The sequence below is a fragment of the Giraffa tippelskirchi genome, chromosome X, assembly GCF_054371585.1.
Source record: "Giraffa tippelskirchi isolate mGirTip1 chromosome X, T2T-mGirTip1v1.2.pri, whole genome shotgun sequence".
Taxonomy (NCBI): domain Eukaryota; kingdom Metazoa; phylum Chordata; class Mammalia; order Artiodactyla; family Giraffidae; genus Giraffa; species Giraffa tippelskirchi.
The window spans coordinates 135,290,534-135,310,706 of NC_137289.1; the positions used below are offsets into that span (position 1 = coordinate 135,290,534).

The 20,173-nt window shown below is 42.6% G+C and overlaps 1 protein-coding gene across 5 annotated transcripts in view; it reads right to left on the bottom strand.

Annotated features, from left to right (window-relative positions):
- PHEX (phosphate regulating endopeptidase X-linked) overlaps window positions 1-20,173 on the bottom strand; it is a 228,124-nt gene that overhangs the window by 96,698 nt on the left and 111,253 nt on the right. For all 5 annotated transcript variants that reach the window (XM_081565946.1, XM_081565944.1, XM_081565947.1 and 2 more), the window contains one exon: window positions 10,255-10,356. In XM_081565946.1, coding sequence (XP_081422072.1) covers window positions 10,255-10,356 — 102 coding nt within the window. The remainder of the gene's footprint in view (window positions 1-10,254; window positions 10,357-20,173) is intronic.

Genomic DNA, 20,173 nt, shown 5'->3' on the forward strand with positions numbered 1-20,173 from the left:
ATGCTGGGAAAGATTGAAGGCGGGAAGAGAAGGGGATGACAGAGGATGAGATGGTTGGATATCATCACCGACTCATTGGACATGAGTTTGAGTAAACTCTGGGAGTTGGTGATGGACAGGGAGGCCTGGTGTGCTGCAGTCCATGGGGTTGCAAAGAGTCAGATATGACTGAATGACAGAACTGAACTTAACTGACCCCTGGAAGGGAAGAATTGTGGTCGCTGGTTCATTCCTGTGTGTTCAGAACCCAACATGGCTTCCCTTCTTAAAAGTTTTAAGAGGATGATGACAACATTTTGGAACTAGACAGAGGTGGTGGTTGCACAAAATTGTGAATGTACTCAATGCCACTGAGTTGTACACTTTAAAATGCTTAATTTTATGTTATGTGAATTTTACATCAATTTAAAAAGGGAAAAAGGAGGCGAAACTAGGGGAGAAAAGAACTATGAGACAGAAATGGTCAAGACTTGAAGGCTGTTTGGAAGACAGACTAAACAGGATTTGAGTGCTTCCAGTTAGTTGGCTGGGAAGTAAAATGGAGATTTCTAGTTTGGGAGTCTGAAGAGCTGGCTATAACCCACAGACTGATTTAATCTCCACTGAGGATAACACAGGACCGAAAAAGGAATGGGAGCCCAATGAATGTTCAATTTCCTCAAGTTCCCACTTTTTTAACAGAACAATAAAGCAAAAAATCATGGAACATCCTAAATATAGTATAATTGGGTCATATCAAGGCATTGCTAAAATGTCTTTTGATCTCCTTGCAGGCAAAATGGATAAATCAGATGACAGTTCCATGAAGCTGTTCAAAGTAGAATAACTGGCCTAAAAATCCATTGGCTAGTGAACTGATAGGCATCTAACAAAAGACCTGCCACAGAGCAGGTTCTCTATGAATCTGCTCAATAGATAAATCCAAAGACTCCAAAGGATGAGTGAATAGGGAGATTCCAGTCCTATTGTGTGAGAATGCTCATTAATAACCCAGAAAAAAAATCAAATCAAAAAGTGGATTTATCTGGGACTTCCCTGGTTGTTCAGCGGTTGGGACTTGGCACTCTCACTGCCATGACCCCAGGTTCAATCTCTGGTTGAGGAACTAAGATCCCACAAGCTATATGCCTAGTGCAGATGAAAAAAAAAGTGGACTTACTAAATTATGAATGATATAAAGGTAGAGACACTGAATAACAGATTTGAGATTTTTAAAGGTCTTTCAAGATGCCATTCTATGGAATTAATCCTAAATTTGGGGGGAAAGCATTATGCACAAGATGTTTATCACAGTAATATCAATAATAGCACAACCTAAATGCCCAACTATGGAGAAATATTTAAGTGATCTCCTGTATAACCACTGGAAGACTATGCAATAACAGTGAAAATTCTTTTGTAAAGACTATGCAGTAACAAGAGAAATGCTTAAAATATAAGAGAGAACAAAGAAAGAATCTAATTTATATATACAGCATTTTTCAAGCCTATGCATAGGGAAAAAATACAAAGTGATATATCAAAATGTTAGCAGTGGTTATGTTCGTGTGATGGCACTAGCAATGACTTTCTTTCTACTGTTATACTCTACCTTCAAGATTTTCTTTAACAAGCATAGATTTTTGCAGCAAAAATAATAAACATACAGGAGATCCAGAAACATACACTTTTTAAAAATCAGAGCCATGACCAAAGCTAAATGGATTTTTAATATGAATTAATGTAAAGTTCTGAGATGAGTGTTTAAACAAAATGCCAAGCTTACAACAGGAGCAACAGGGCTTAACAACACTTCTTGTGGGATTAAAAAAAAAAAGACCTAGAAATTAACTGACTGTAAATTCATTATGAGCCAACAGTGACATGACTGAGGGGAAAAGATAGCCATAATATAAACTTTCAATTTCCAATATAATTTGTATGCAAAACAAAGGCAGTAATAATATTCCCATTGTGCTGTACGAGTTAGACCACATCTAGAATATTGTGTTCAGCTTTGAACTTGAGCTTTCAAAAAAGATTTTGAAAAGCTGGAGAGCAGCCAGCAGGATGAGGCATCAGAACCACAGCAGAGAGCAGTGAATCCCACACTCCGGCAGCTTCAGAATCACCCAGAGGGCTTACTAAAATGCAGGTTCTTAGGTCTCCTCCCAGAGTTTCTGTTTCTATAGATCTGGGGTGGGGCCGAGAATCTGCATTTTCAGCTAGTTCCTAAGTAATGTCCATGCTGCCGGCCTGAGGACAATACTTAGAGACCCACTGGCCCTGTGGATAAAAGCACAGACTCTGAAACCAGACTGCCAGGGATTGAGTTCCAGCTCTTCCACCTACTAGCCGTGTGACCTTGAGCAAGCTTGCTTGCCCTCTCTGTGCCACAGTTTTCTCACCTGTAAAATGAAACAACTTGAGCATCCTCATACAGGCATCATGGTTTTGATGTAGTTAATATTTGTGAAGCATTTACAACATCTACCTGGTATATTAGGCTTACTAATTTAATGAGGAACGTGAGAGATGTTCTATCTGATACAGGAAAACATTTAAACATCTTCAAACACTGGAAGGGCTTTCATGTGGAAGTTATATTCTGCAGAGCTCCTGGGGACAGACATGAAGTCTATGGGTGGAAGCGCCCAAGAAGGAACCTTCATATCCATAACAAGAAGGACTATTTTAGAAGCTGGAGCAACAATGGAGTGGGGTGGCCTGAGTGGGTTCTGAGCGTCCCAGTCCTCACTCAAGGCAGAACTACCGAAAACTCTGGGGGTGAGGCTTGGCCATCTGGGTTTTAACAAGCCCTCCAGGGAGTGCCACTGCAACTCAAGTATGGGAACCAATGGCATCTAACACTGTCCCAAACAACATTTCCACAAGGCTCTATCTAGAACACCAAAACTCAATTAAAGTAACCTCACTCCAACAAGGTAACAGGTATAATATGCCTCTGATAACTATGTGCAGCAAACTACTGCTGCTGCTGTTTAGTCACTCAGTCGTGGCTAACTCTTTGTGACCCCATGGACTGTAGCCCGCCAGGTTCCTCTGTCCATGGAGAGGGTAGCCATGCCCTTCTCCAGGGGATCTTCCCGACCCAGGGATCGAACCCACATCTCCTACTTGGCAGGTGGATTCTTTACCACTGAGCCACCTGGGAAGCCCTTACAGCAAACTAATACTTACACCAAATATTTCCTTTTGTATTTAAAAGATGTATCACAAAGATAACACTGAACTTGTTCAAAACAAGAAAATCTAAAATCCACAGAGAAAAAGCAAGGTACTCCCGTCCCATCACCCTCTCAGGAGGGGCTGCTCACTATTAAGTGCCCTGAAGGGAGTACAAAGACAGTGTTCTGAAAAAGAGCATTAAAGTAGCTAAAGGTTAAGAGGGCCCTCAGAGGGAAACACAACAGTTCGGACACACGGAACCTATTTTCCAACCTCTCAGCAACCAGTGCGGCCAAAGTTCCCCCTCCTGCTCAGGACAGCAGTTTGGAAGAGACAGCTGAGCACACTTGTAGAGTCTTTCTCATGCTCTAGGCACTCTTCTAACTACTTTAGGTACACTAACTCCTCATGACAAATCTCTGAGGTAAGTACTCATCTCACCATTTTACAGATGTGAAAACTGAGGGTTGGAAAGGTTAAGTCATTCCACAGCTAATAAGTGGTCGGCATGGGCTCTGAGCCACAGCAGTCTTTCTCCAGAGTCTGAAGGCTTCTGTACTGTACTTTCTGTTGGGGCCAGTGAGGCAGAGAAGGGATAAGTGGGAAGGCCACTACCTTGGCCTGACTGGGCGCATGACAGAGACAGAGAGACCCAGAGCCAGAGAGTGTCAGCAAGTTCAAGATGGTAGCCAGTGTGAGGCCGTGATCCAGGGGAGGTGGGGGGAGACCAAAAGATGGTTCACCTGCCCTTTTGTCAGTCCCTGTGTGTCCCTGGGGGAGCACCGGAGTGGATGCATGAGCCGGCGTGATGGCAATCTTAAGCACCTACGCACACAGGCTTGAATCTGTCACGGGCAAGAGCAGGAGACAGTTTGACAAAAGCCCTTCCCTTCCTTTTCTTCCACAAAGCAATTTAAAGGAAATATGTGAGATGAGGCAGGAGTGAAGGTAGCAAAGGAAAGTGACAGCTGGAGGCAAAGTTGTTGGGGTTGATAAGGAAGGAAGAGCCAAAGCAGCCATGCTCCCCGGCAGCAGGAACAAGGGCTGTGACAGGAGACAAAGGTGGAAGCATGGGCACTCCCCATGTCAGTGCCCTCGCTCAGGCTGCATGGGCTCAGAGATTCCTCCTCTAGACCTGCAGGATCGCTCTGCGTCTCCATCACATGAACACTTCTCCCCATCGCCTCGGAATCCCTATCACCGTTGTGCTCTCCTAGAAGGGTGCAAACAACAGCTCATCTCCAAATCTGAAGCTCCGAGTCCAGTACCTGGCCCGCTGTTGGTTCCGGATGTACTTTAGTGGTGCTAGCAACCAGATGCAGTGGCATGCGCTGTCAACTTAAAGAGAGGGAGGACGGGAAAAGTCACACCCCAGAGGCTGTCTCCTAGGTGGGAAGCCCCCAGGTGCAGATCCCAAGACAAGGACTAAACCGCAAGCAGTTCATCTGGGATGTGAAAGAGACACCAAACACTACAAGAGGACTGGTGAAGTCCATGAAGAAAGACACCCACTCCACTAAGCCTATCTCATGGAGCCAGCAGGAGTGAGTGCAGAGCACACTCAAGGGAGGAAGGGGCTGCAGCGACCCCCATCAATCACATCAATCATCAATTCCCCAGTTTGCTGAGCCCTCTGTGGGAGTGGCCTAGCACACTCCAGTGGGAAGACAAAGCTGTTGGAGAAATACAGATGCTGGCAGCTGAAGTCAGAGAGATGAGTGGTAAAATGGTAATGGCAAGGGCAGAGGGTTCCCCTCCCCCAGCTCACCAGGTTTGGGGTGGTCCTGAAAATCTGCACGTCTAATGAGTCCTCAGTGAGACTGCTGCTGGTGGTCTAGAAGCACACCCTGAGAATCACTGGGCTTGGATGTGGGCAGGACACCCGCATGGGTGGTAAAGACTAGATGTTGTTGTTGCTCTTTAGTCACTAAGTCATGTCTGATTCTCTGCAACCCCATAGACTGTATCCCGCTAAGCTCCTCTGTCCATGGGGATTCTCCAGGCAAGAATACTGGAGTGGGCTGCCATTTTTCTCCAGGAGATCTTCCCAACCCAAGGATCGAACCTACATCTCCTGTTTATCAGATGGATTCTTTATTGCTAAGCCGCCTGGGAAACCCCAAAAGACTGGATATACCTGGGGCAATTCCAATAACTAGATCTGGGCAGAGACTAATGCTAAAAGAAACCAGATTTACACCCCAAAATATGCCTCTTTGACATAAAAATTATTTTGAGCTGAAGGCAACTAGGCAATTGAGAAGCAACAGATACAGGAAAAGCTCCTGCCCTCCCCCAATTTGCCTAAAAGGAGGAGATGACTTTCTAAAGATGTCCCTCCTGCCGTCTCTACCAGGGAGGACAAAAGGGAAACATTGAGACAACTTGAGACACTCTAGGCCTGAAGACAGCAGCAGAAGACTCCATATAACAGTCTACTAACTAGCCTGTATCTATCATTAGTTTTCCCATGTATTTACATTCCCACCATCTGCCACTTTTGGAAGGCTAACATTACTTTCCCTTTTTCCTTCTCTTGTTGCTCACTCGCTCAGTCATGTCCAACACTTTACAGTCCCATGGACTGCAGCATGCCACACTTCCCAGTCCTTCACCTATTTTTCTTCCTATTTCTCTACAAATGTATTGTTCCTCATTTTAGGTGACACACAAGCCAGAGTTCTAAGCCACTTCTCTGAGTTACTCATTTTTCTGAGTTTCTCTCACATGTGTATGAGATATACATGTTAGTGAACTTCTGTTTGTTTTTCTTGTGTTACTCTATTTTGTTGTTGTTGTTGTTATATGGACCCCAGTTAAGAACTTAGAAGGATGGAAGGAAAGATTATTTTCCCTCGCCAACAGAGACAAAGCCAAAGACGTGAGCTCAACTTCTATTTGGCCCTCTGTAGGAAAACTCTTTCCACCGTGCCCAGAGCATGTGCCTGGGAGTCACATGCTCATGTCGATGGGACCATGAGACAGACTTCCTGGGAACCCTATGTATCTGCTATGGCTAAAATTAAAGCCACTCACAGCCTCCTGAGGATGCTGCAGTCCTAGGAGTTTCCTCAGGGTCTTTTTCTCCAAGGGTGGTGTTCTGGCAAGCAAAAGTTGCAGGGGTAAAGAGCACAAACAAATATTTACAAAGAATCCAGCTTTTGGCTGCAGAACTGAATCCAGCTGGAAGTCAGCCAAGTTCCTCCTGCTCTGACACAGGGCTCACCTGCACAAGCCTGGCTCCCGCCTCCAGAGCAGCCAAAGGCAGTGCTACATCCCTTCCTGCAGGCCTCACAAACATTATGTAGTGGGGTGACCTTGCGATTCTCCTACTCTGTTTGGAAAAGGCAAATCTTCTAGAAGACGCCCCCAAAGTAATTTGTTTCATCTTACACTCATTCAACAGCTATGACAGCCGGAAAAAATTAGCAGGCCTCCAGTCCTTTGCTGCTTGTTTATAATAAGAGCATATGCTTGCAGGGAACATAGAATCCTAAACAAAAATTGGTACTTATTTGACCAGACTAAATTTCCAGTTTGAAATCTACGCTGTTGGTTTCACAACACAAAATCACTCGTGACCTCCTGAGTGGAAAGGCAGGGAGACTGAGATAACAAACCCATCCTTCATTCACGGAAGCAGAGGCTTCCTTATTTATCTTTTATAGTGATCACCCTTAGCAAAGAGCACACGAAGCCACAGTCCCACTTCTGTTCTGAGACTGGAGTAACCACCACAAAAGCCAAAGTGTTAGGCATCTGGACCCTCCCCGCTCAGGAGGCAGGTCACTGGGGAATGCTGAGGTCAACATCCCTTAGGAGGCACTGTAATTAGCTGCAGCCCAGAGCCTGATTGTGAAGGAAAGAAAAGCTTCTCCTCATCTCAAATCAGAACATTTTTCCAGCTTTCCCAATGGGTTGCCAAGTGACTCAGCATTGGCCCAGTGTGGGCACTATTATTGATGAGAAATCTTCCGCCTGGGTGATATACTGCATACAACACATGCCCAAAGAACAGTGCCAAGTCATACCAGGAAGAGCAGGCGAATTATTCACCTCCACTTCAGATGCAGACAAATCCTGTCTTAATACAGGGGCTACTCAGTATCAGAAAGACAAAGCCCCTAAGATAGTCAGAGATTTCCATCTAAGATTCAAGGCATGATTAGGTAGAGCCTCTTCTTTCTTGTTGACTATTAAAAGGCAATCAAATTGAGGACAGCATAGCAAAAAGACAAGAAAAAGAATAATTTTTCAAAAACAACCCCAGAGCAAAAAGCTGCATAAAAGCCTTCAGCTCCTTAAATGTTGTCTTGATGAGTTCTACGAGCTCCACCCAGAGGTCATTGCCAGATCTGCAGGTTCACTTAATTAAGAAAAGAAAATCTCATCTTCTGGTGTCCAGAGCCAGACATGCCTTGGAAAACTGCTGGAAATTCTTAAGACAATATTCCTTCTTTCTTGCCTTTAATTAAAGGAACTTCTCTGAGCTCTGAAATTCAAGATATGCTCCAGGAACCTGGTGTCATCCAACAGGACAACTACCTTTGATATTTGCACCTGTTGAGGAACTAGTGTGAGTTCCTGCCAGGCTGAACTCAGCTCAAAGACAGCAGAGTGTTCAAAGAGTACTTTCAGAAGAAAAGGTGAGGGTTCTCCTTGAAATAAAATATGACTGGAGAGCAACTCAAAAGGGTGAACAAGAATGTATCTAATATTAGAAGGACTGAGAATAATCCTCCTTCAAGAAGGACCTATGACTACTTGCCCAGAGGGCCCAACTATAAGGCAACCACTCCCTTACACAACCCCGAAGACAACCCATAAGGCAATCACCAGCCATACTTTTCAAAGAACTGACTGCGGTCCCCAGAGCATTCCCTTGGTATCTACCCATTCATAACCCACACACCCCACTCCAACCCACCCCCGACACCAGTGACTCTCAGCCCACAATGGTTCAGACTAGGATCAAGAGCTCCCACTGTGCTGTGCTCTCAACTGCCCACTGTAAGGCATGCTCTGTTTCAGATATCATAAGCTAGCCCAGAAACTAAATGAAGCCTTCAAACAATGACATGTTGGCGCAAAAAGTTGCATCAACCATCTGGAGAGCTTCTCATCTCAGCCCACGTGCTCCTCCTGCCTTCATCAGCATGTGCCTAATCTGACTTCAGACAGATGTGACAGATTCTCAAAGGGGAAAAAACAATCAAACTCACCCTCTGTCTTCCTCTAACACCACTGTCCCCTTCCTCCCCCAGCAAGTTCTTTCTTCACTATAAACACTGAACAGGCTTTTCATGTCTATTGACAAAAATATCTATGGCAATGTTCATTCATCTTAGGAGTATTAAAGCTATAGAAAACATCTGTGCTAAACCTCGGCACATTCTCATTTCAACAAGGCTAAGCATTTCCAGAATGTTACCCTCTTTTTTTGTTAAATAGACTTTATTACGAAGAGTAGTTTTAGTTCAGTTCAGTCACTCGTGTCCGACTCTTTGCAACCCCATGGACTGCAGCACATCAGGCTTCCCTGTCCATCACAAACTCCTGGAGCTTGCTCAAACTCATATCCATTGAGTCAGTGATGCCATTCAACCATCTCATCTTCTGTTATCCCCTTCTCCTCCTGCCTTCAATCTTTCCTAGCATCAGGTCTCTTTTCTAAAGAGTCGGTTCTTCACATCAGATGACCAACGTATTGGACCTTCAGCCTCAGCATCAGTCTTTCCAATGAATATTCAGGACTGATTTCCTTTAGGATTGACTAGTTTGATCTCCTTGAAGTCCAAGCAATAGTTTTAGGGTCATAGCAAAATTGAGCAGAAAGTACAGAGTTCCTACATAGTGGCCAGCCAGTACGAACAACCTCCCCTATTATCAAAATCCCCCACCAGAGTAGGACATCCATTGCAATCAATGAACCTGCATTGACACATTGTTATCACCCAGAGTTCACAGTTTACATTATGGTTCATTCTCAGTGCCGCACATTCTATGGGTTTGGACAGATGTACACTGATATGTAACTACCATCATGATATCATACATAGTCGTTTACCTGCTCTGAAAACCCTCTCCCGCTTTGTCCCCTGACCATAACACAAAAAATTTTTTGCTCAGCATGACTCAGTATGACTCTAAGCAGTATTCCTGAGGCCTTCCAAAGGATAAGAATCACCAGGGAGACTGGTTACAATCACAAATGTTCAGACTGCACCCTCAACCCACTGCGTCAGACCTTGCTAGGGAGGAGCCCGGAAAGTTATAGATGGTCCATGGACCTGAAGAAGAAATGCTCCTAAGTGCAGTCTCCAAGCAAAAGAGCAGCACCTGTTAAGAATGTTGCAGGCATTTCCTATCCATGTGAGCTCCAGCTCCATCAGAATACCTAGAATTCAAGATGGACCCCATGCTTTATTTTCAAACAGCCAGGCTGCTGCTACTTTTCTCACTTATTCCTTTATCTTGCTGCATGGTACCAGAAAGTTTTACAAGGGCAAGCAAGTGTCTGCTTCTATTAGGAAACATGTTTGTATTCCTACACAATGGTCTACCATTTATAAGCATGCTATTTGGATCATTTGCACAAAATGATGGGTCAGGAAGTAGATCTGCTTGGTTACAGTAAAGTATCTGCCCGAGGACACTAGCACACATGGTGCATGGAGCAGAAGGACACACAGCCATTATGGGTTTTTCTTCTTTGTGCCTTGAGGGCTCTTCTGCCAGCTGCTCCCCCTGGCTCCCTACTGCTCTGCATTCTGCCATAGCCAATGATGGTTTAATGGCAAAATTCACTGGGCAGCAAGCCATGTGGCTCTTACAGCTGGCAATTAGGAGAGAAGGAAAGGTTGAATTACAAGGTGTTTGAAAATGCAGTTTGAGTAAGTCATATCTTATTTTCTCTTACCTCCTGGTAATAAAATCTCCATATTCATCCCAAAGCAGATACCTAACTCTGGGGTCATTCGGAGTCAATGGCTCAGTTAATATGAAAATCCATCACACAGTAGATGGGGAGCATGAAAATCCATTAAACCAAAAGTCATATTTTTTTTCATCCAAAGGAACCCTTACCTTTTCTTTGGCTTTCCTTTTTGTCCCTGCATCCATCCACTCATTTTCTTTCTCCAGCATGTCAATAAAGGCCCATCGAACACCCTCAATCAATTCCTCCATCTATAAGAAAATACCCATAGAAGCAGGTCAAAACTAAGAAGCTTCAGACAAGGTTTTCTGGGCCACAATAAATAGTCCAATGCTAAACACAGTGGGAAAGAAGCTCCCTTCAGATTCACTACATGCTCTGGCAGAATTTCTTCTTTTGGGGAAATGCCTTTTTCCCCCACTGCTAAAAGAAAACTAACCATTTCTTTCCTTAAGAACTATGTGATGGCCCGGTCATAAAAGGATTATATGGGAAAAGGAATTCACCATGGGTTGTGATTAATAACTTACCTGTAGCTACTAAAGGAGTCCACCCTTATCAAGGATGCAACTAATTTCAGTAAGTTAATAAGAATTTTAGGAAACAAGCATGGGCTCCGTATTTCAGACAGGTATTGCAGAAGAAAGTGCGTGAACCATTGAAAGAGATACTGTTAACAGAGAAATAGGTGGGAGAGCCAGCACACTAAAGGATACTTCTCAACATAAATCAGACTTATGTCAGGACCCCAGTTCTCTCCACGTTAGTGCCAGGGGTTAAACCAAATGCTTGGCTGTATCCCTCTGAAGGGTACCCCTTCAGAGAGGAGTACCCCTTCTCCTCTCTGACAGCTCTGAAAAGTCTTCTGTTACTTCAAGTCTAAAATGGTAGGTCTAAAGGGGGCTGCTACAGAAATGCTGTCTTCTGAAAGACCTGTTTTGAAGTGTTCCAAGGGTTCGACCACACCCATATCGATGATGTGTTTGCTCTGGCTTTTCCTCCAGCATTTGTGGGTCAACAGAGCAGACTGGGGGAGAGATGCTAACATTTAACTTCAGCGGCCCACATAGAGCAGTCTGGGGAGGCCCTCTCTGTCTATGGGTACAAATCAATCGAAATTCCACTTTCCTACAAAGATGCTTCAGTTTTCCTAATAGGATACTCAAGAAAGAATAAAATACTAGGTTTGGCACCAGAATGAAAATTTCCATTTGAGACTATGGAGTTGTAAATCCATTTTTAGCATTAATTCTAGAAAGAAAGAAGTTTAGATGTTTCCTTGGTTCTATAATGAATTGTCAGCACGGAGCTCAAAATAATTTTTTTCTGTTTAATAAGTTTTCAGCTATGTTTTCAGTTCAATAACAGTTGTAAGGGAATGAGAGCTGGAAATCAGTGGGCTGGGTTCCACCATATGTAAATAAGAACAAACAGCAGATGGAGGGGGGTATTTCACAGCTATTTCTTCCCAACTTAGTAAAAACATTAAAAGAAAAGAAATCTCAACTTGAAATTGGGGCACGATGAAGATGTGAAATGACAGAAGAGTAAAGGTCCTTTAAAATCTTTAAGTCACTCGTTCTCACTGTTGTCTGTACACTAGGATCTTGGGGAGGGAAGGTGGACTGGGAGGGGTTTAAACAATGCTGATGTCATTGTTGCAGGGTGAGATCTGAGCACTGGGAGGTTCAACTCCCACCCCCGTCCCCACCCCCAGGTGATTCTAATGTGTAACCAGGATGAAGACTCACTAGTGTAGAAGAAGCCACTTTTGCTACCAATAAGGAAGTTAGGAGTAAAAACAGCCCATGATCTCTTCCACCCAGCTCTTCCAGCTAGGAAGGGTCAGAGCCAGGACCTGACCTCAGAGGTAAAGACAGTACTGAGGCCAGGAACTCATAAATCAGAGGAAATGTTCCTCATAAATCAGAGGAAAACATCAGAAAGGTAGAAGAAAACCAAGAGACATGCAGCAGTGACCATTTCAAACCAAAAACCCACAGGAGGAGGATGCTGAAACAACAAGGAAATCTTCAGGGACTAGATCTTTTGCCTCTGCAGTCATCAGCAACCCTAAGTCTTTATGACATCACTGCAGGGGAGCAAAATTTGCTCCCTAAGATATGTCTCTTTCCCATATCAATTGTTTTAAGCTGGTTATTTTTGGAGAAACAGAAGACAGAAGAAGGGATCTGAAAACCAAATAGCAGTTGCCCTTTTGAAGAAATATCTCTTCATTTGTAAGGGAAATCTCCATTTGTAAGGGTATCTCCTCTCTGTACCTGGCAGAGGAGGATGGCTGAATCTCCAGAAGGTCTTATCAATGGAGAAGTCATCGGCTTAAATCTGCATCACAATCACCATCCTTTACAGCACTTTTCCCAGTGTTGTCCCATAACTGACGATCTTCAGTCCCAACATCTTGTCTGTCCCTGAAGACTACGTAAGGCTACGGCCATTTTGGCAAGTTGCTCAGTTTTCCCAGGTCTCTCCCATGTTGCTTCCCTTGTGGCTCAGCGGTAAAGAATCTGCCTGCAATGCAGGAGACCTGGGTTCAATCCCTGGGTTGGTATGATCCCCTGGAGAAGAGAAAGGCTACCCACGCCAGTATTCTGGCCTAGAGAATTCCATGAACTGTATAGTCCATGGGGCTGCAAAGAGTCAGACACCACTGAGCGACTTTCAATTCCCATGTATACACATTATTTAACTTTGTTTCATTTTCTACTGTTATTCTCTCTTACATCATAGGGGACTGGAATGCAAAAGTAGGAAGTCAAGAGATACCTGGAGTAACAGGCAAGTTTGGCCTTGGAGTACAAAATCAAGCAGGGCAAAGGCTAATAGAGTTTTGCCAAGAGAACGCACTGGTCATAGCAAATACCCTCTTCCAACAACACAAGAGAAGACTCACCAGATGGTCAACACCGAAATCACACTGACTATATTCTTTGCATCCGAAGGTGGAAAAGCTCTATACAGTCAGCAAAACCAAGACCAAGAGTTGACTCTGGCTCAGATAATAAACTGCTTATTGCAAAATTCAGACTTAAATTGAAGAAAGTAGGGAAAAGCACTAGGCCATTCAGATATAACCTAATCCCTTATGATTATACAGTGGAAGTGACAAATAGATTCAAGGAATAAGATCTGATAGAGTGCCTGAAGAACTATGGATGGAGGTTCATAACATTGTACAGGAGGTGGTGATCAAAATGATCACCAAGAAAAAGAAATGTAAAAAGGCAAAATGGTTGTCTGAGGAGGCCTTACAAATAGCTGAGAAAAGAAGTGAAAGGCAAAGGAGAAAAGGAAAGATAGCAATCTGAATGCAGTGTTTCAAAGAATAGCAAGGAGAGATAAGAAAGCCTTCTTAACTCTGAGGGAGAAGGTGAGGGTGGGACATTCTGGGACAATAGCATTGAAACATGTATATTATCATATGTGAAACAGAACACCATTCCATGTTTGATGCATGAGACAAATGCTCAGGGCTGGGGCAATGGGATGGCCCAGAGGGATGGGATGGGGAGGGAGGTGGGAGGGGGGTTCAGGATGGGGAACACATGTAAACCCATGGCTGATTCATGTCAATGTATGGCAAAAACCACTACAATATTGTAAAGTAATTAGCCCCAAACTAAAATAAATAAATTTATTAAAAAAAAAAAAAAAAGCCTTCTTAAGTGAACAATGCAAAGAAATGGAGGAAAACAATAGAAGGGGAAAGACTAGAGATCTCTTTAAGAAAATTAGAGATACCAAGGGAACATTTCATGCAAAGATGGGCTCAATAAAGGACAGAAATGATATGGACCTAACAGAAGCAGAAGATATTAATAGGAGGTGGCAAGAATACACAGAAGAACTATACAAAAAAGATCTTAATGACCCAGATAACCATGATGGTGTGATCACTCACCTACAGCCAGACATCCTGGAATGGGAACTCAAGTGGGCCTTACGAAGCATTGCTATGAACAAAGCTAGTGGAGGTGATAGAATTCCAACTGAGTTATTTCAAACCCTAAAAGATGATGCTGTGAAAAGTGCTGCACTCAATATATGCCAGCAAATTAGGAAAACTCAGCAGTGGCCACAGGACTGGAAAAGGTCAGTTTTCATTCCAATCCCAAAGAAAGGCAATGCCAAAGAATGTTCAAACTACCACACAATTGAGCTTATCTCACATGCTAGCAAGGTAACATTCAAAATTCTTCAAGCTAGGCTTCAACAGTAAGTGAATCGAGAACTTCCAGATGTTCAAGCTGGGTTTAGAAAAGGCAGAAAAACCAGAGATCAAATTGCGAACATCTGTTGGATCATTGAAAAGCAAGGGAATTCCAGAAAAACATCTACTTCTGTTTCACTGACTACACTAAAGCCTTTGACTGTGTGGATCACAACACTTTGTGGAAAATTCTTAGAGTTGGGAATACCAGACCCCCTTACCTACCTCCTGAGAAACCTATATGCAAGTCAAGAAGCAACAGTTAGAACCAGACATGGAACAACAGACTGGTTCCAAATTGGGAAAGGAGTACGTCAAGGCTGTATATTGTCACCCTGCTTATTTAACTTATATGCAGAGTACATCATGCGAAATGCCGGACTGCATGAAGCACAAGCTGGACTCAAGATTGCCGGGAGAGATATCAACAACCTCAGATACGCAGATGACACCACCCTTATGGCAGAAAGCAAAGAGGAATGAAAGAGCCTTTTGATGAAGGTGAAAGAGGAGAGTGCAAAAGCTGGACTAAAACTCAACATTCAAAAAACTAAGACCATGGCATCCGGTCCCATCACTTCATGGCAAATAAATGGGTTAAAAGGAAACAGTGACAGACTTTATTTTCTTGGGCTCTAAAATCACTGTGGATGGTGAATGCAGCCGTGAAATTAAAAGAAAAAACACCAATACAGTATACTAACACATATATATGGTATTTAGTCAATCGGTAAAGATAATCCTGTATGCGAGACATCAAAAGAGACACAGATAAATAGAACAGTATTATGGACTCTATGGGAGAGGGCAAGGGCGGGATGATATGGGAGAATGGCACTGAAGCATGTAAATTATCATATGTGAAATGAATCGCCAGTCCAGGTTCAATGCATGATACAGGGTGCTTGGAGCTGGTGCACCGGGATGACCCGGATGGATGGGATGGGGAGGGAGGTGGAAGTGGGGTTCTGGAAGGGGAAAACATGTACACCCATGGTGGATTCATGTCAATGTATGGCAAAACAAATACAATATTGTAAAGTTAAAAAATAGAAAATAAACTAATTTAAAAAATAAATAAATAAAAGACACTTCCTCCTTGGAAGAAAACCTATGACAAACCTAGACAGTGTGTTAAAAAGCAGAGATATCATTTTGCCAACAAAGGTCTGTCTAGTCAAAGCTATGGTTTTTCCAGTAGTCATATAAGGATATTAGAGTTGGACCATAAAGAAGGTTGAGCACTAAAGAACTGATGCTTTCGAATTGTGGTGCTGAAGAAAACTCCTGAGAGTCCCTTGGACAGCAAGATTAAACCAGTCATACCTGAAGGAAATCAACCCTGAATATTCATTGGAAGGACTGATGCCCGAAGCTCCAATACTTTGGCCACCTGATGTGAAGAGCCCACTCATTGGAAAATACCTGGAGGCTGGGAAAGATTGAGGGCAAGAAGAGAAGTGGTCGGCAAAGTATGAGATGGTTAGATAGCATCACTGACTCAGTGGACATGAGTTTGAGCAAACTCCAGGAGATAGTGAAGGACAGAGAAGCCTGGTGTGCTGCAGTTCATTGGGTTGCCAAGAGTCAGACATGACTTAGCAACTAAACAACAACAACACGGTGTCCTTCAGTGGGTGAATGGATAAACAAACTGTGGTACATCTAGAATATGAAACATTTTTCATTGCTAAAAAGAAATGAGATATCAACTCACGAGAAGGCATGGAGGAACCCTAAGTACATATTACTAAGTGAACCTTAAATGCATATTACTAAGTGAAAGAAACCAATCTGAAAAGGCTACATACTGTATGATTTCAATGATATCACATTCCAGAAAAGGCAAAATTATGGAGGGCAAAAAAAAAAAAAAAAGATCAGTGGTTGCAGGGTAGGTGTAGGGAGAGATAAAGAGGCAGAGAATAGAGAATTTTTAGGGCAGTGAAAATACTGTATGGTAGTAGAATGATAGACTCATGTCAAAATACATTTGTTCAAACTCACAGAATGTTTAACACCAAGAGTGAACTCTAAGGTAAACTATATACCTTGGGTGATGCGTCAGTGTAAGTTCACCTTTGGTTTAGGAAAAAAGTGAGTGATATTAATGGCAGAAACTGCATGTGAAGGGAGGCAGGAGTGTTTGGTAGCTGGTCAGACATGAGCAGGTCCCACCCCATCCTGGATGGTTCGTCTTTCCCTCCACCACCTGAACACTGGTGGTCAGAGCACGTTCAGAGAGCCTCCCTTTTGAAGCCAAAGACCATCACTAGGTTTCCAGCCATATCAGCACCAAGCAAGACAAAACCGCCAGCAGAGGTTGGTGCAGATGCACCAAGACCTAAAAGGTGACTCACAGTAACCCAGGGCTCATTATGTCATATTCATAACAAATGAGCATTGCAGTTTTTGCCCCTGCACCCCATGGATTTTGCTTCAGTGCCTATGGATAAGTGTCTGCACATTAGAAGAAAGGTCAAATAACCTAAAGCTGTCAAACAACCTATCAGTCAAATGATGCAGGACACACGCAATGCCACCCCATTGCAGGTCTGCTTCTGGTTTCCAGGTAGCCCACTATCATCCTTTCAGAGTGTACTTTCACTCTGCCTAATAACACTTTTACTACTTAAAACTACTCAGTGCCTCTTGACTGAAAGTTTTCCCTTGAGAAGGGCAAGAACCAAGGAAATCACTGTTCAGCAAAATCTCTACACCTTCCCCTCAATTTCACTGTTGATGGAGAGACTATGCCATCCCAAAATATGTCTCTTTGGCCTAAGGATTATCTTGATTTGATTATTTTTAAGAAACTGCACACAAAATAAGCTGCAAAAAATAAGAGGTTACCCGCTTGGAAGAAACATTTGCATTTATTAGGGCAACTGTCATTTGTAAGGGTGTCTCCCTTAGGGCTTCCCTTGTAGCTCAGTTGGTAAAGGATCTGCCTGCAGTGCAGGAGACCTGGGTTCGATCCCTGGGTCGGGAAGATCCCCTGGAGAAGGAAATGGCTACCCACTCCAGTATCCTTGTCTGGAAAATCTCACGGACAGAGAAGCCTGGTGGGCTGCAGTCCACGGGGATGCAAAGAGTCGGACACGACTGAGCGACTAACACACACCACACACACTCCCTTAATCAGGAAGAGCAAGTTGACTAAATCTCTAGAAACTCATACCAATGGAGAAGGCATGAAGTTATTAAGCCTGCATAATAACCATACCTTTGTTTACCGTGCTTTTCCCAATAAATTTCCCTAACTGTCCCCCACCCCCCACCCCACTCCCAAACATCTTCTTTAGTCTTCAGCTGGAAATAGTATTTAAGGTGATGGTTTGGGCCATTTTGGAGAGTTACTCAGTTTCCCTTTCATGTATGCTCTCTTTCATGTATGCAGAAGATAGACAGGTTATTAAACTTCTATTTTTCTCCTATTAGTCTGTCTTTTTATGATAGGGAGGTCTCAGCCAAAAACCTAGAAGGATAGAGGGAAAAAAAAGTTTCCTCCCCAAGCTATAAACTTAAAACTGCTCTAAAAAAATTAAGTCCTTTTAAAAATGCAAAATACACACACACACAGGAAAGGATTCAGTGAAGAGGAAAAGGTTGAAAATAGAGGAGAGAAAAAAATGACATGTTCTCTGAGAAGGCAAAAAGGGATGGGATCTGGAGAATATATGGAAGGAGTCACCTTAGACATGAGACAGGATTATGAGAGGCAAAAAGGATAAAATGATACACAGGAATGCAGAAGAATGTATAGGTGAGATGATGGAAGGTCAAGAGTCCTAGTAGAATGGCATGTCTTTTCTCCATGAAATAGGAACAAGATCTTCTGCTAAAAGGGAAGTTCTCTAAAAAGTTTGTTTTTTTCACACAGGGCTATATGCATCCTGGCAGCATGAACATACTGGTAGGAAGAGGGATATTCACAGATAAGGACAAGAGGGCAATGAAAGATTTCCTCTCAATACGCTATCCAACATGCAGTCATAGTAGAAAGCCCCTAAAGAATTAAAAGCTGAGTATATCCTTATTTGGAGTAAGGAGTACAAAAGCTAATCTGCTTCCGTTACAGTTGAAAATTAGTTAATCAAATAAAACAAAACAAGCATGATCCAAGTCAAGACATCTTGGCATATACACACACACACACACACACACACACACACACACACACACACACACACACACACATAAATATATATATATGTATATACATATAATGGAATTAGGGGATTTCCATTGGGGATTTCCATGGTGAATCTTAAAATCATTTTGCCTCTCTTCTTCTTGGAGCATTTTTATGAAACATGTATAAATTATTAAAATATGCTGAGTGCTTCCAAATACTTCTCTTTAAGCACCTTGATTTCTTAGGACCCTCCCTGGCCATTCCTGGGTGTTAACCATGGGTTTCATGTTCATTAACGTTTTAAGCATTTTGCATAGGTTTTCAAAGCTCTGTACCTTGCTGATTGGCATCCCAAATGGAAATAAAGCGGTAAAAAGATATCAGGTATTGCTGGGATGAAGAAAGACAAATAGTTGACACCTACGCATCTTCCTTCTTCCTCTTCCTTTCCTTCTCGTACCCCTCCACTCCCCTTACCACCTCTGTCTTCCCTAAAGCCATGCTTTGATAACTCAATCTTTCTGTGGTCCTCTTACAGATGTAAAAACCCAAGTAAAAACCCCGGCCCTCTATATCTGCAAGTTCTGCATCCATGGATTCAACCAAGCTCAGATTTAAAATATTTGGGAAAAAAAAATTCCACAAAGTTCCAAGAAGCAAAACTTGAATCTGTGGCCTTCCAACAACTATTTATATAGCATTTATATTGTACTAGGTATTATAAGTAATCTAGAGATGATTTAAAGTATCTGGGAGGGTATGCATAGGTAATATGCAAATATTACATACACCATTTTCTGTAAAGGACTTAAGCATTACAGATTTTGGTATCTGCCAGGACTCCTGGAACTAATCCCCGAGGATACCGAGAGAAACTGTAATCAATTTCCTCTTGTCTTTCCCTGTGAGCCTCAGTTGTTCTCTGTCCTAGTCTTGAGACGTCTCATCATAGGTTCGCAATTCTTTCTTTTTGCACACTCTACAGATGTATTGTACAATGTTTTCTAAGAAATGGTGCTGAATTGCCCCAGCAGATTTTAAGAACAAGGGAAATCTTTGAAGGTTATTAATGTCATTGGTTGGCACATCAATGCAAATAAGAAAAATAATGATTTTAGTATGCTGGAACTAGGAAGATAAATCACTGAACACTTCTGATTTTTAACTTTAGACTCCTCTACAGCATCACATAATAACATCGCCTCAGTCAAGTCACGTTCCCTGAGGCAGCAAAAGTCTGATGTAATTTTTAAATAAGAAAAAAAGACAGGAATAGTATTTCTTCACCAAACCTTGACCTAATGCCCCAACCAGCCAGCATATAACATTAACAGGAATCACTTAAAGTAGAAGTCATAAGGTGAACTTATCCATAGAAAATATTATTTAGAGTTAAAAATCAAAATATAACATATAAAAATTAAATGTTATTATGTTAAAATTGGCCACATTCAGCATAAGAGCCCTCCAGGGAAGGCAGCATTTTTTTAAGCATCTACTTATTTCAGATTTTATGGACCCACACTGAGAAAATACAGTTTATTTGGTCAGTATACCTAGCAGTTTTTAGTTCTTTCCCTCAACCAATGTTATTTAAAAGTGGGATCCTCTTGTCATTCTCTGCACTCCAAGATTTTACCCATAATGTTCTACATCAGACACCAGACACTGGTGCGTCCCATATGCATATACATACACT